General features: G+C 38.0%; 1 protein-coding gene across 1 annotated transcript in view; it reads left to right on the top strand.

Annotated features, from left to right (window-relative positions):
- The window catches only part of WNK3 (WNK lysine deficient protein kinase 3), a 157,045-nt gene that overhangs the window by 119,056 nt on the left and 22,748 nt on the right, over nt 1-15,241 (top strand). The window contains exons 13-16 of the mRNA XM_034989098.1: nt 7,307-7,462; nt 7,575-7,626; nt 8,880-9,017; nt 9,393-10,336. Coding sequence (XP_034844989.1) covers nt 7,307-7,462; nt 7,575-7,626; nt 8,880-9,017; nt 9,393-10,336 — 1,290 coding nt within the window. The remainder of the gene's footprint in view (nt 1-7,306; nt 7,463-7,574; nt 7,627-8,879; nt 9,018-9,392; nt 10,337-15,241) is intronic.

Below are 15,241 nucleotides of genomic sequence, written 5' to 3'. Positions count from 1 at the left end.
ATTTTTAGAGTCATATTCTATCCCTTCATAGTAGCTACCTGTATTTTTGGCATATATATATAAGTTGTTCTCTCTTTAAAATTTTGAGATAGTTTCTTCTAACAGATTAAAATATACCCTAAATCTCTAGTATATGGTCTTTTCTACTCGCCTGCCTGATCACATTCTCTCCCTTTTTTTTTCTTTTTTCTTTTTTTAAATCCTCTTCTTTCTTTTTTCAAACAACTTCTTATCAATTCCTTTTATAAAATTTTTTATAATTTCCATCTTTACAGTCATATTCCATCCCTTCATCATATCAACCCTTATTTTTGTATATATATGTAAGTTTTTCTTTCTTTAAAATTTTGGGAGGCTCTTTTTTCTAAAAGACCAAAATACACCCCAAATCTAGTGTGTGGCACTGATCTATATACCAGCCTGATCATATTTGATCACATTCTGATTTTTTTTGTTGTTGTTGTTTTGTTTTGTTTGTTTTTGTTTGTTTTTATCTTTATCTTTTTCTTTTTTCTCTCTTTCCATTTTTTTTTCCACTGCTTCAGGTCGTTTCTGATTTGTTTACAGTATATTTTCTGGGGACATTGTTACTCTGCTAGCATTTTGTTCTCTCATTAATCTATTCTCCTCTGCACAAAATGACAAGATGGAAAAAATCACCTCAACAAAAAGAACAAGAGATAGTACTGACTGCCAGGGACCTACTCAATATGGACATTAGTACGATGTCAGATCTAGAGTTCAGAATCATCACTTTAAAGATACTAGCTGGGCTTGAAAAAATTATGGAAGTTATTAGAGAAACCCTTTCTGGAGAAGTAAAAGAACTAAAATCTAACCAAGTAGAAATCAAAAAGGCTATTAATGAGGTGCAATCAAAAATGGGGGCGCTAACTGCTAGGATAAATGAGGCAGAAGAGAGAATCAGTAATATAGAAGACCAAATGATGGAAAATAAAGAAGCTGAGAAAAAGAGAGATAAACAACTACTGGATCATGAGGGCAGAATTCGAGAGATAAGCGATACCATAAGATGAAACAACATTAGAATAATTGGGATCCCAGAAGAAGAGGAAAGAGAGGGGCAGAAGGTATAATGGAGCAAATTATAGCAGAGAACTTCCCTAATTTGGGGAAGGAAACAGGCCTCAAAATCCAGGAAGCACAGAGAACCCCTCTCAAAATCAATAAAAATAGGTCAACACCCCGATATCTAATAGTAAAACTTACGAGTCTCAGAGACAAAGAGAAAATCCTGAAAGCAGCTCCGGAGAAGAGATATGTAACCTACAATGGTAGAAACTTTAGATTGGCAACAGACCTATCCACAGAGACCTGGCAGGCCAGAAAGGACTGGCAGGATATATTCAGAGCACTAAATGAGAAAAATATGCAGCCAAGAATACTATATCCAGCTAGGCTGTCATTGAAAATAGAAGGAGAGATAAAAAGCTTCCAGGACAAACAAAAACTAAAGGAATTTGCAAACACAAAACCAGCCCTACAGGAAATCTTGAAAGGGGTCCTCTAAGCAAAGAGAGAGCCTAAAAGCAACATAGACCAGAAAGGAACACAGACAATATACGGTAACAGTCACCTTACAGGCAATACAATGGCACTAAATTCCTATCTTTCAATAGTTACCCTGAATGTAAATGGGCTCAATGCCCCAATCAAAAGACACAGGCTATCAGATTGGATTAAAAAACAAGACCCATCGATATGCTGTCTGCAAGAGACTCATTTTAGACCCAAAGACACCCCCAGATTGAAAGTGAGGGGGTGGAAAACCATTTACCCTGCTAATGGACACCAAAAGAAAGCTGGGGTGGCAATCCTTAGATCAGACAAATTAGATTTTAAACCAAAGACTGTAATAAGAGATGAGGAAGGACATTATATCCTACTTAAAGGATCTATCCAACAAGAAGATCTAACAATTGTAAATATCTATGCCCCTAACATGGGAGCAGCCAATTATATAAGGCAATTAATAACAAAAGCAAAGAAACACATCGACAACAATACAATAATAGTGGGGGACTTTAACACCCCCCTCACTGAAATGGACAGATTGTCTAAGCAAAAGATCAACAAGGAAATAAAAACTTTAAATGACACACTGGACCAAATGGACTTCACAGACATATTCAGAACATTCCATCCCAAAGCAACGGAATACACATTCTTCTCTAGTGCCCATGGAACATTCTCCAGAATAGATCACATCCTAGGTCACAAATCAGGTCTCAACCGGTACCAAAAGATAGGGATCATTCCCTGCCTATTTTCAGACCACAATGCTTTGAAACTAGAACTCAATCACAAGAGGAAAGTCGGAAAGAACTCAAATACATGGAGGCTAAAGAGCATCCTACTGAAGAATGAATGGGTCAACCAGGAAATTAAAGAAGAATTAAAAAAATACATGGAAACCAATGAAAATGAAAACACAACTCTTCGGGCGCCTGGGTGGCTCAGTTGGTTAAGTGACTGCCTTCAGCTCATGTCATGATCCCGGAGTCCCTGGAAGAGTCCCACATCGGGCTCCCTGCTCGGCAGGGAGTCTGCTTCTCCATCTGACCCTCCCCCCTCTCATGTGCTCTCTCTCATTCTCTCTCACACAAATAAATAAATAAAATCTTTAAAAAAAAAAAAAAAGAAAACACAACTATTCAAAATCTTTGGGATGCAGCAAAGGCAGTCCTAAGAGGAAAGTATATAGCAATACAAGCCTTTCTCAAGAAACAAGAAAGGTCTCAAGTACACAACCTAACCCTCCACCTAAAGGAGCTGGAGAAAGAACAGCAAATAAAACCTAAACCCAGCAGGAGAAGAGAAATAATAAAGGCCAGAGCAGAAATCAATGAAACAGAAACTAAAAGAATAGTACAACAGATCAACGAAACTAGGAGCTGGTTCTTTGAAAGAATTAACAAGATTGATAAACCCCTGGCCAGACTTATCAAAAAGAAAAGAGAAATGACCCAAATCAACAAAATCATGAATGAAAGAGGAGAGATCACACCCAACACCAAAGAAATACAAACAATTATAAGAACATATTATGAGCAACTCTGTGCCAGCAAATTAGATAACCTGGAAGAAATGGATGCATTCCTAGAGATGTATCAACTACCAAACCTGAACCAGGAAGAAATAGAAAACCTGAACAGACCTATAACCACTAAGAAAATTGAAGCAGTCATCAAAAATCTCCCAAAAAAACAAAAGCCCAGGGCCAGATGGCTTCCCAGGGGAATTCTACCAAACATTTCAAGAAGAATTAATACCTATTCTTCTGAAACTTCCAAAAAATAGAAATGGAAGGAAAACTTCCAAACTCATTTTATGAGGCCAGCATTACCTTGATCCCAAAACCAGACAAAGACCCCATCAAAAAGGAGAATTACAGACCAATATCCCTGATGAACATGGATGCAAAAATTCTCACCAAAATACTAGCCAATAGGATCCAACAGTACATTAAAAGGATTACTCACCACGACCAAGTGGGATTTATCCCTGGGCTGCAAGGTTGGTTCAACATCTGCAAATCAATCAACGTGATAGAATACATTAACAAAAGAAAGAACAAGAATCATATGATCCCCTCAATAGATGCAGAAAAAGCTTTTGACAAAGTACAGCATCCTTTCTTGATCAAAACTCTTCAGAGTATAGGCATAGAGGGTACATACCTCAATATCATAAAAGCCATCTATGAAAAAGCTACAGCGAATATCATTCTCAGTGGGGAAAAACTGAGAGCTTTCCCCCTAAGGTCAGGAATGCAGCAGGTATGTCCACTATCACCACTGCTATTCAACATAGTATTGGAAGTCCTAGCCACAGCAAGCAGACAACAAAAAGAAATAAAAGGCATCCAAATCGGCAAAGAAGTCAAACTCTCACTCTTTGCAGATGATATGATACTTTATGTGGAAAACTCCAAAGATTCCACCCCAAAACTGCTAGAACTCATACAGGAATTCAGTAAAGTGGCAGGATATAAAATCAATGCACAGAAGTCAGTGGCATTCCTATACACCAACAACAAGACAGAAGAAAGAGAAATTAAGGAGTCGATCCCATTTACAATTGCACCCAAACCATAAGATATCTAGGAATAAATCTAACCAAAGAGACAAAGGATCTGTACTCAGAAAAGTATAAAATACTCATGAAAGAAATTGAGGAAGACACAAAGAAATGGAAAACCGTTCCATGCTCATGAATTGGAAGAACAAATATTGTGAAGATGTCAATGCTACCTAGAGCAATCTACACATTCAGTGCAATCCCTATCAAAATATCATCCACTTTTTTCAAAGAAATGGAACAAATAATCCTAAAATTTGTATGGAACCAGAAAAGACCCCGCATAGCCAGAGGAATGTTGAAAAATCAAAGCAAAGCCGGCAGCATCACAATTCCAGACTTCCAGCTCTATTACAAAGCTGTCATCATCAAGACAGCATGGTACTGGCACAAAAACAGACGCATAGATCAATGGAACAGAATAGAGAGCCCAGAAATGGACCCTCAACTCTATGGTCAACTCGTCTTTGACAAAGCAGGAAAGAATGTCCAATGGAAAAAAGACAGTCTCTTCAACAAATGGTGTTGGGAAAATTGGACAGCCACATGCAGAAGAATGAAACTGGACCATTTCCTTACACCACACACAAAAATAGACTCCAAATGGTTGAAAGACCTCAATGTGAGACAGGAGTCCATCAAAATCCTAAAGGAGAACACAGGCAGCAACCCCTTTGACCTCAGCCGAAGCAAGTTCTTCCTAGAAACATCGCCAAAGGCAAGGGGAGCAAGGGCAAAAATGAACTATTGGGACTTCATCAAGATAAAAAAGCTTTTGCAAAGCAAAGGAAACAGTCAACAAAACCAAAAGACAACTGACAGAATGGGAGAAGATATTTGCAAATGACATATCCGATAAAGGGCTAGTATCCAAAATTTATAAAGAACTCATCAAACTCAACACCCAAAGAACAAAGAATCCGATCAAGAAATGGGCAGAAGACATGAACAGACATTTTTCCAAAGAAGACATCCAAATGGCCAACAGACACATGAAAAAGTGCTCAATATCGCTCGGCATCAGGGAAATCCAAATCAAAACCTCAATGAGATACCACCTCACGCCAGTCAGAATGGCTAAAATTAACAAGTCAGGAAACGACAGATGTTGGCGGGGATGCGGAGAAAGGGGAACCCTCCTACACTGTTGGTGGGAATGCAAGCTGGCGCAGCCACTCTGGAAAACAGTATGGAGGTTCCTCAAAAAGTTGAAAATAGAGCTACCATATGATCCAGCAATTGCACTACTGGGTATTTACCCCAAAGATACAAAAGTAGGGATCCGAAAGGGTACGTCCACCCTGATGTTTATAGCAGCAATGTCCACAATAGCCAACCTGTGGAAAGAGCCAAGATGTCCATTGACAGATGAATGGATAAAGAAGAGGTGGTATATATATACAATGGAATATTATGCAGCCATCAAAAGGAATGAGATCTTGCCATTTGCAATGACGTGGATGGAACTGGAGGGTATTATTATGTTGAGCGAAATAAGTCAAACAGAGAAAGACATGTATCATATGATCTCACTGATATGAGGAATTCTTAATCTCTGTAAACAAACTGAGGGTTGCTGGAGTGGGGGGTGGGGTGGGAGGGATGTAGTGACTGGGTGATAGACACTGGGGAGGGTATGTGCTCTGGTAAGCACTGTGAATTGTGCAAGACTGTTGAATCTCAGATCTGTACCTCTGAAACGAATAATGCAATATATGTTAAGAAAAAAAGAAGAAGAAGGTAGCGGGAGGGGAAGAATGAAGCGGGGGAAATCGGAGGGGTAGACGAACTATGAGAGACGATGGACTCTGAAAAACAAACTGAGGGTTCTAGAGGGGAGGGGGGTGGGAGGATGGGTTAGCCTGGTGGTGGGTATTGAGGAGGGCACATTCTGCATGGAGCACTGGGTGTTATGCACAAACAATGAATCATGGAACACTTCATCTAAAACTAATTATGTAATGTAAGGGGATTAACATAAAAATAAAAAAAAATTTTTAAAAAAAGAGCTTTTTAAAAAGAAATCCATTGCCTGGGTCCCTAATTAAAACAGAATCTTTGGACATAAGGCCTAAGCATCACTAGTGTGTAAAATACCCCAGGTAATTCTAATGTGTTAGCTACTGATATATCATCTTACAAATAGGTGTTTAAGTAATCCTCATCATTTCTTTAAGTTTTCATATTTTCTTTGAATTGAGGCTTAAGTTAGTAGTTTTGCCCTGTTTTTAATGCGGGTAAGTAAGGGTGGAAGGAAGAGTACTTAATGCTTTTGTTTCTGACAGTTTTCTTTAGATATGCGTTCCTGGAGAAACAGAATTAAACATTTTAAAAGTTAATAATGTTGTTAGTTCTGCCTCTTGTTTCTGTTTTCAGTAAATATTTTATTGATCTAATAATTGTTACACAGGAAATAAAACTAAAATTCTTTAGTAACAGTTCTTCTTTTTTTAACGTTTACATGTATTATTTGTTTCAAAAATACAGGTCTGTGATTCATCCATCTTACACAATTCACAGCGCTCACCATAGCACGTACCCTCCCCAATATCCATCACCCAGCCACCCCATCCCTCCCATTCCCCCTCCACTCCAGTTCTGCCTCTTGTTTAACATAATATTTTCTGAACTCTCCAGTTCTTTATAACTTTTAGAGATGTTTCATTTTGTGATTTAAAAACTTGGGTTTGGACATCCTAGTGGTAATCATAAACATTGCCTCAGTTATGTTCCTCAAATGATAATTTATGGAATGTGAGATGTTTTTAAAATGCTGGCTTTTTCTATGGTAGGTGGTACCAATCTGACAAATGTCAGTGATCTCAAAATAAGAATAAGTTAATGTTTTATGTCGCATTTTAGTGTGGTCTTTTTTTAAGATTTATTTATTTTAGAGAGCACAGGAGTGCAAGCCGGGGGAGGGGCAGAGGGAGAGAATCTCAAGCAGACTCCCCGCTGAGTGTGGAGCCTGATGCTGGGCTCAGTCTCAAGACCCTGAGATCATGACCTGGGCTGAAACCAAGTGTTGGACGCTCAACTGACTAAGCCACCCAGGTGCCCCAGTGCTGGTTGTTTTTAATTCTGTTGTGGCTTTTGTATCTAAATACTTAATTTTCATTTATTTTTCTTTAAGGTAGTCACCATTGATACAATATTATAATTTTGAGAAACTAAATTTAATAGTCTTACTTTTACTTTTGGACAGGTTGAAGATAACTTTGTGCTAGAAAATGAGAAAGAAAAATTCGTAGAAGAATTGAGGGCTATTGTAGGTCAAGCCCAGGAGATCCTTCATGTCCACTCTGCTGCAGATAGACCCATTGGAATTGACTCTATTATTGTGGAATCCAACAATAACCAAGTAAGAGCAGTTATTTAGCAGTTATTTAGTCTTAGCAGTTATTTAGCAGTTATTTAGTCTTCTCAGATATATATCAAGAACTTCTTTATTTATCTATTCATTTTTAATTCAGACAGGATCATCTGAACAAGTACAGATAAATTCTGCATCCACTCAAACCAGCAGTAAGTATATTTCATAAAATTTACCATGTGGCTTTTGAAGCAAGACATTTGGAAACTTTAATTTACATACCTTCATTGGGAAAGATGTTAGCCAATAAAGGAAATTAATGAATTGTTAATGTAGGTTTTCCCACACTTGGAAAGGCCTTTTTAGCCCAGATGTAAGAAGTAAAACCATTCTCCAGATTTACTTCAAGTGTTAATTTATTTCTGAGTTGTTGCATGGTATGTTACCAGAAAAGCAATCACAGTACTGATGACCTTTAACGGCTTTACTGTTTGAAATTAATTGGTAAGTTGATTTTTTTAACCACTGATATGATTTGGACAGGACCTTTCTTAACTAATATCACTATGTTCTAAGTTTGCCTCATGTTTTAATATAGTCATTTATATCTTGATTTCCTTCCACTTAGTGTTATACTTCTACCTGCTGTGATCACTGATAAGTTTTTGTAAATCAGATACTAGCTAAACTTCCAGGGACTAAAAATGGGGTCTTCTGTTTTCTTTTCTGATGACTTTATCTCTCCATTCTTTTCAGCTCTGGTCATGGTTATATTTAGAGTATCTGGGAGGGGGCGAAGAGCCATAGACAAATGAGGACCTGTGAAGGAATTATAACAACATGAAGAAGCAACAGGTGGTGTGGGAGTCATGAAATCAGATACCATTACCCTGAAATTTACTTTGTGTTAGGATGCCAAGGTCCTCCTCTGTTCTTTCTCATTAGGAGGAATTTGAGCAGATTTCTGACTGATAAAGTATGGTAAAGTTTATAAAAAAGAATTACTTATTTGAATAAGTTTACAAAGTAGGAATAAAGATGTGGGGACTTTATTTTTAAGTTGTCATATAGTAAAATTGATTTTTTCTTCTTGGTGTATAGTTCTCTAAATTTTAATACTCACAGATTTGTGTAAGCATCATCATAATCAGGATGCAGAACAGGAGATATAGGTTTTATTGGAGAAAGTGCTTTCCATTTTTTCCCCAACATGTGTCCTGCTTCTAATTGCTATTGATACAATGTTTGTTTCATAGATTTAAAAATCCTTCCCTAACAATATCTTGTGCTTAGTTCTTTAGAGTATTTGCCAGCGTTGGGAGGTCTGGTCTTATAAATTACACATATCCTAGTGCTGTTGGAAATGGAGATACATGACAAATTGGTATTTTAACATGGTTTCCTTAATAGGGTAAACATGTTGACAATTGCTTAGCATATTGATTTTTGCTAATTTTTTCTACAGATGAATCTGCTCCACAGTCATCCCCAGTTGGTCGGTGGCGATTCTGTATCAATCAAACAATAAGAAACCGTGAGGCTCAATCTCCTCCTTCTCTTCAGCAGTCCATGTCTACAGTTCCTGGGCTATCTCTACTTCCTGGTAAGTGTTCATTGTCTGCCAACTTTTTCCAGACTTGGAGGAGTTACAAAATATATACCATATCTTTAATTTGTGTTCACGAGTATTTTATTCTTATGAGAATTTTCATAAGCATTATTGAAGATGTTATTATTAGGGTATAACTTAAGCCATTTTAAAATGTAATATTTTTCAAATATAATATTTATGGAAAAAAATAAAGAAGTTTTTATTCCTTGACAGGTTGAATTCTGTGTATTTTGAGTCTTATTTACAAGACTTATTCACACAGGTTCTTGTTTGTCCCTTGCTCCTCTTGTCCCCTTTGAGTTTGGTTACTAGTCCATGCTTTGTATTTATTAATATGTGCCTAGCTATTCTTTGTTATTGTTCCAGGTCCAAGAACCACAAATAATAAGGAAATATCACAGGACACACTGCCCACTCTAGAAAGTAATCCATGCCAGCGTGTACTTTTTGCCTCCAAATCAGAACTCAAGGATGTAGTTGATGGTAAGATGTCTGAATATGCCAGTGTAGAAACTAAGCAGCCAGCTTTATTTTATCGAGTGGAAGATGACAGGCAGATAATGGCACCAGTTACTAGTAGTTCAAGTTACACTGCTACTTCAGTTCGTGCAGTTCCAGTTGAATGTGAGGGACTCACCAACCAAGCAGGCATATTTCTACCTGTGTATCCATGTCACCAAGCTGCCAGTCAGGCTGATGTACTTATGGTCCCTCCTGGCGAGTCAACTCAGATTGCTGGTAACTCTCTTACAACTCTGGCATTTATGTCTGATCAAAAGCCTCAATCCTTAGCAGTGCAGCAGCCAACTATGGATGCAGAGTTTATTTCCCAAGAAGGAGAAACCACAATGAACACTGAAGCAAGTTCTCCTAAGATGGTCATTCCCACTCAGACCCCTGGTCTTGAACTGACTACCCTTCTACCCACTACTATCCTGGAATCAGATGGGGAAAGACCTCCAAAAATGGAGTTTGCAGACAACCGAATTAAAACTCTGGATGAAAAATTAAGAAACTTGCTCTACCAGGAGCATAGCATATCTAGCATCTATCCTGAGAGTCAGAAGGATACCCAAAGCATAGACTCTCCATTTTCTTCCTCTGCTGAAGATACGCTCTCATGTCCAGTGCCAGAAGTCATAGGCATCAGTCACAGTGGAATTCAAGATAATCCTGCACAGTCCCCTAATTTTCAGCAGAAAGGCTCTAAGATTCTGTCCAATGTGGCTGCAAGTCAGCCTGCTAACATATCAGTATTCAAAAGGGACCTGAATGTGATAACTTCTATACCCAGCGAATTATATTTACATGTAAGTATTATTCTTTCTAATCAATTTCTTATCCTTATACTTTTAAAGAAATTCTTCTTTTCTAAAGTTATATCCTCTGAAGTGAAATTGTCTGTGTCACAGGATTCTGAGGTCACGGGTATTTAAGAAGGCCATGACTTTGGCTGCAGGTGCCCGGAATTTCTAGATAGAGACGACAGAAGTATCTTTGGTGAGAGAGCCCTCTGGTGAATTAGCTAGGAACTTGCAAGGATGTCGTTTTTGTATTAGTGACAGAACAGGACTGATTTATAGATTGTTTTAGTGGATAGGAAGAACTGACATTTAGATTTCCACTTAAAAGTGCCCGTTACCAATTTCCTTTCTTAAAAGTTTATGGTTTTAGTTTAATCTTGTTTGGTGAGTTTTATTTGAAAAAAAAAACTTATTTATTTTTTAAGTTTTTATTTAAATTCCAGTTCACATCCAGTGTAATATTCATTCAGGTGTACAATATAGTGATTCAACACTTCCACCCAACACCCTGTGCTCATCACAAGTACCCTTCTCAATCCTTATCACCTATTTAGCCCCTCCCTCCACCCACTTCCCCCCTGGGAACCATCAGTTTGTTCACTAGAGTTAAGAGTCTGATTCTTGATTTGCCTCTTCCCCTACCCCATGTTTGTTTGTTTTGTTTCTTAAATTCCACATATGAGTGAAATCATATGGTATTTTTTTTAAGTTATATAACATAGGAACTTAATTTCCCTTTTCTATTCCTTCAAATCACAGGAGTAATGACTATCTGGTGTTTATCCACTATTTGGTACTTATCCTTCTTAAGCTTACATGGATCTATTTACATACCTATAACTTTTTTGAAGATTTTATTTATTTACTTGACAGAGAGACACAGTGAGAGAGGGAATATAAGCAGGGGGAGTGGGAGAGGGAGAAGCAGGCTTCCCGCGGAGCAGGGAGCCCAATGCGGAGCTCGATCCCAGGACCCTGGGATCATGACCTGAGTCGAAGGCAGACGCTTAATGACTGAGCCACCCAGGCGTCCCTACATATCTATAACTTTTTATTTACAAAGATAGGATTGTGCTATATGCATATTGGTCTGCAAATTTATCTTGTCATTTTTACAGTATATCATAGATATATTTCTAAATCTTCACCACTGTATCTCTTTATTATTATTACATAAGTAGTATATGTGTGTATATAAAATAAAATTCATCCCACTTCCAAACCTATAGACATAGCTGGTAATGAATCTTTGCAGACATAGGTTTTTTTTTTTAATTTTTTAAATTTATTTACTTGAGAGAGAGAGAGACAGAGATAGCTAGAGAGAGAAACGAGCTGGGAGGAGAGGGAGAAGCAGGCTCCCCACTGAGCAGGGAGCCCGATGCGGGGCTCCATCCCAGGACCCTGGGATCATGACCTGAGCCGAAGGCAGACGCTTAACCGACTGAGCCACCTAGGCGCCCTTTGCAGACATAGTTTTAATTAATATACAAATATGTGTATAATCATACTTCTCTCTTTTAAAGATTTTATTTATTTATTTGAGAGAGAAAGAGAGCACGAGTAGGGAGAGGGGTAGAGGGACAAGCAGACTCCCTGCTGAATGGGGAGCCCAACTTGGGGCTCGATCCCCCCCCAAGATCATGACCTGAGCTGAAGTCAGATGCTTAACCGACCAAGCTACCTAGATGCCCCAATCATACTTCTTTATTACATATTTACAAAGACATAGATATATATGTTTATATACGTCTATTTCTCTACATACATGTGCTGTTCTGCATTTTTTTCAATTATGAACATTTATCCATGGTGGTACACGTAGTTCCACCTCACTTACGTTTTTTATTTTTTAATTTTTTTAAAGATTTTACTTCTTTATTTGACAGAGACACAGTGAGAAAAGGAACACAAGCAGGGGGAGAGGGAGAGGGAGAAGCAGGCTTCCCGCTGAGCAGGGAGCCTGATGCAGGGCTTGATCCCAGTACCCTGGGATCATGACCTGAGCCGAAGACAGACACTTAACGACTGAGCTACCCAGGCGCCCCTCACTTACATTTTTTAAACAATGGCATAATATTCCCTTGAATAGATCTAACTTAAAGATTTGTATTGTTGTTGGGGCGCCTGGGTGGCTCAGATGGTTAAACGTCTGCCTTCAGCTCAGCTCATGATTCCAGGGTCCTGGGATCGAGCCCCACATCGGGCTCCTGACTTAGCGGGGAGTCTGCTTCTTCCTCTCCCTCTGCCTCTCCCACTGCTCATGCTCTCTCTCTCTCTGTATCTCTGTGTCTCAAATGAATAAATAAAATTTTTAAAAAAAAGATCTGTATTGTTGTAAACTAGTAATTTTAAATTATGTAATTAATATATAAACAGGAAAGCAATTCAGAAGGATAGAAAATAAAAATTATATTAACAACTTCTTATATCCCCTTCTACTCCCCAAACACTGTTAAGTTCCTGGTTTTAATTCTTGAAGTCATTGCCATTAATAACTTGTAAACAATATACTTATTCATCTATTTTTTGATTTAATAATTTTTGGCAATACCTAATAATTCACTGCTATGAAGGGTGAGGAAATTATATATTTTCCCTTTCCTCTTCTTTCCCATACACCTCCCAGTTTTTATTACTTGTATTACTTTTTAATACTGGCAAGGTTTATAACATCTACATTTTTTCCCTGTAACACTGGCTGGGCTTTGTAGGTTGATTCGAAGAATTGAAGGTTAGTAAACAGCATTTATATTATGATTATATGTGTTATCTGATGATCATGTAATAATATTAGAACCATAACAAATGAAATATAATTTTCTGTCATTTAAATTTTGTTGCTCAAAGGATAGCCTTTCAAGTGTCAAGGTCAAATGGATTCTTTTGTTTAAGTGTCCATTGGTACTTCTGGATCAAATTTACTTGCCACTCTTTCTGGTGTCCTAGAATTCCTTTTTCTCCCCTCCCTGAAATGCTTCTATGAGTAATATTTTTAAATAAGTTGCATGGGTGACTAATTTGATTTTTTTTAAGTCCAAAATTGCCTTTATTTTGCTTCACACTTGATTAAGTATACATGGTAGGATCATTTTGAGTTAATTTTTGTATATGGTGTGAAATAAGGGTTCACCTTCATTCTTTTGCATCTGACTATCCAGTTGTTCCAGCACCATTGTTATTCTCTTTGTTGTTATTATCAATGGAATTGTTTTCTTAATTTCCTTTTCAGATTTTTCTTTGCTATTGTATAGAAATACAACTAATTTTTAAGTGTTGATGTTGTATCCTTCAATTTTGCTGAGTTTGTGTATCATTTAGGATTTTCTGTATAATATATAAGATCATATCGTCTGTAAAAAGAGATAGTTTATTTCTTCATTTTCTGTTTTTCTTTATTAACTTTTCATTGCATGCTTTCCATCTCTTTGTCCTTTTGCTTTTTTCTCAATTTTTAAGCTGTTTCAGTCTCCTATTCAGCTATTTTTTTGTCAAGGATTCTATTCTTTTTTTAATTTTAATTATTTTTATTTTTATTCATTTTTTTAGAGAGGGGAAGAGAGAAGGGCAGAGGGAGAGGGAGAGAGAGAATCTTTTTTTTTTTTTTTTAAGATTTTATTTATTTGACAGCGAGATATAGCGAGAGAGGGAACACAAGCAGGGGGAGTGGGAGAGGGAGAAGCAGGCTTCCCGCTGAGCAGGGAGCCTGATGTGGGGCTCGATCCCAGGATCCTGGGATCATGACCTGAGCCGAAGGCAGATGCTTAATGACTGAGCCACCCAGGTGCCCCGGAGAGAGAGAATCTTAAGCAGGCTCCACACCCAGCACAGAGCCCGATGCGGGGCTCAATCTCACAACCCTGAGATCATGATCTGAGCTGAAATCAAGAGTTGGATGCTTAATCCACTGAGCCACCCAGGTGCCCCAAGGATTATATTTTTAATTTTCAGTAACTGTAGTTCATTTTTCTTATGGTTGTATTATCTTCACACATCTTTCTGGAGATATTAAGTATTATTCTATGTTATTGATGCTAGTTCCTTGGCTATTCTTCTTCTTACTGAATTTAGTGTTTTCTTTCTTTTTTAGAATTTTTATTTATTTACTTTTTATGTAGGCGTCACACCCAGTGTGGGGCCTCAGCTCATGACCCTGAGATCAAGAGTCACACACTCTACTGACTGAGCCAGCCAGGTGCCCCTAGTGTTTGCTTATAGTGTGATTTCCCATAAGTGGTGATTCTTAGACTCATCTTTTCTTTTTCCCCTGTAAGATTCCTTGTTTGTCTCCCTAAATGCCATATATAATTATTGTAGCCTTCCTCCAGTAATTGTGGGAAAGGCATGGGACATGCTTCTTGGCTCTGAATATTACAGCTTTTCTCTAAATGCTGCCTAGAGGGTAGCTTAATAGTCTTCAAAGGTGGAAGGGCTTTCCCTTCCTCCTGGATGTTGTCTCCTTCCTACATTGCTGATTGGGCCACAAACATTTTCCTCTCACCACTCTTATTTGGGAGCAGATGGCTCTGCTGTCTTTTGCTTGCTGTGGAGGTAGGTGGGGAAAGAAGAACTGCCTGGTTATTCTTTCTTTGGTACCCCAACCAGTTTATTCTCCCATTCAGTGAGTAAGTCAAGATCTCTCTTTGTGAAGCTCAAATTCTAGTCAGGGAAGATAGACCCTAAATAAATAAATAAATAAATAAAGGAAAGGGCTATGATAGAATGAGTAGGGGATTACTTTATATAAGGGGTCAGGGAGGAACTTGTGTGTGGTGGTAACATTCATAGGTGGAGACCTGCTCAAGGAACCAAAAGAAGTCCAGGAAGTCGGAGAGTGTTATGAGATGATGTTGAGGCAGATAGGAGACAGATTGGGTACAGCTTTGTAAGCATTCTAGCCAACGACTCTTC

Source organism: Mirounga leonina, unplaced genomic scaffold (assembly GCF_011800145.1).
Source record: "Mirounga leonina isolate KUSES-001 unplaced genomic scaffold, KU_Mleo_1.0 Mir_101529, whole genome shotgun sequence".
Taxonomy (NCBI): domain Eukaryota; kingdom Metazoa; phylum Chordata; class Mammalia; order Carnivora; family Phocidae; genus Mirounga; species Mirounga leonina.
This window is presented reverse-complemented; position numbering and strand designations above follow the sequence as displayed.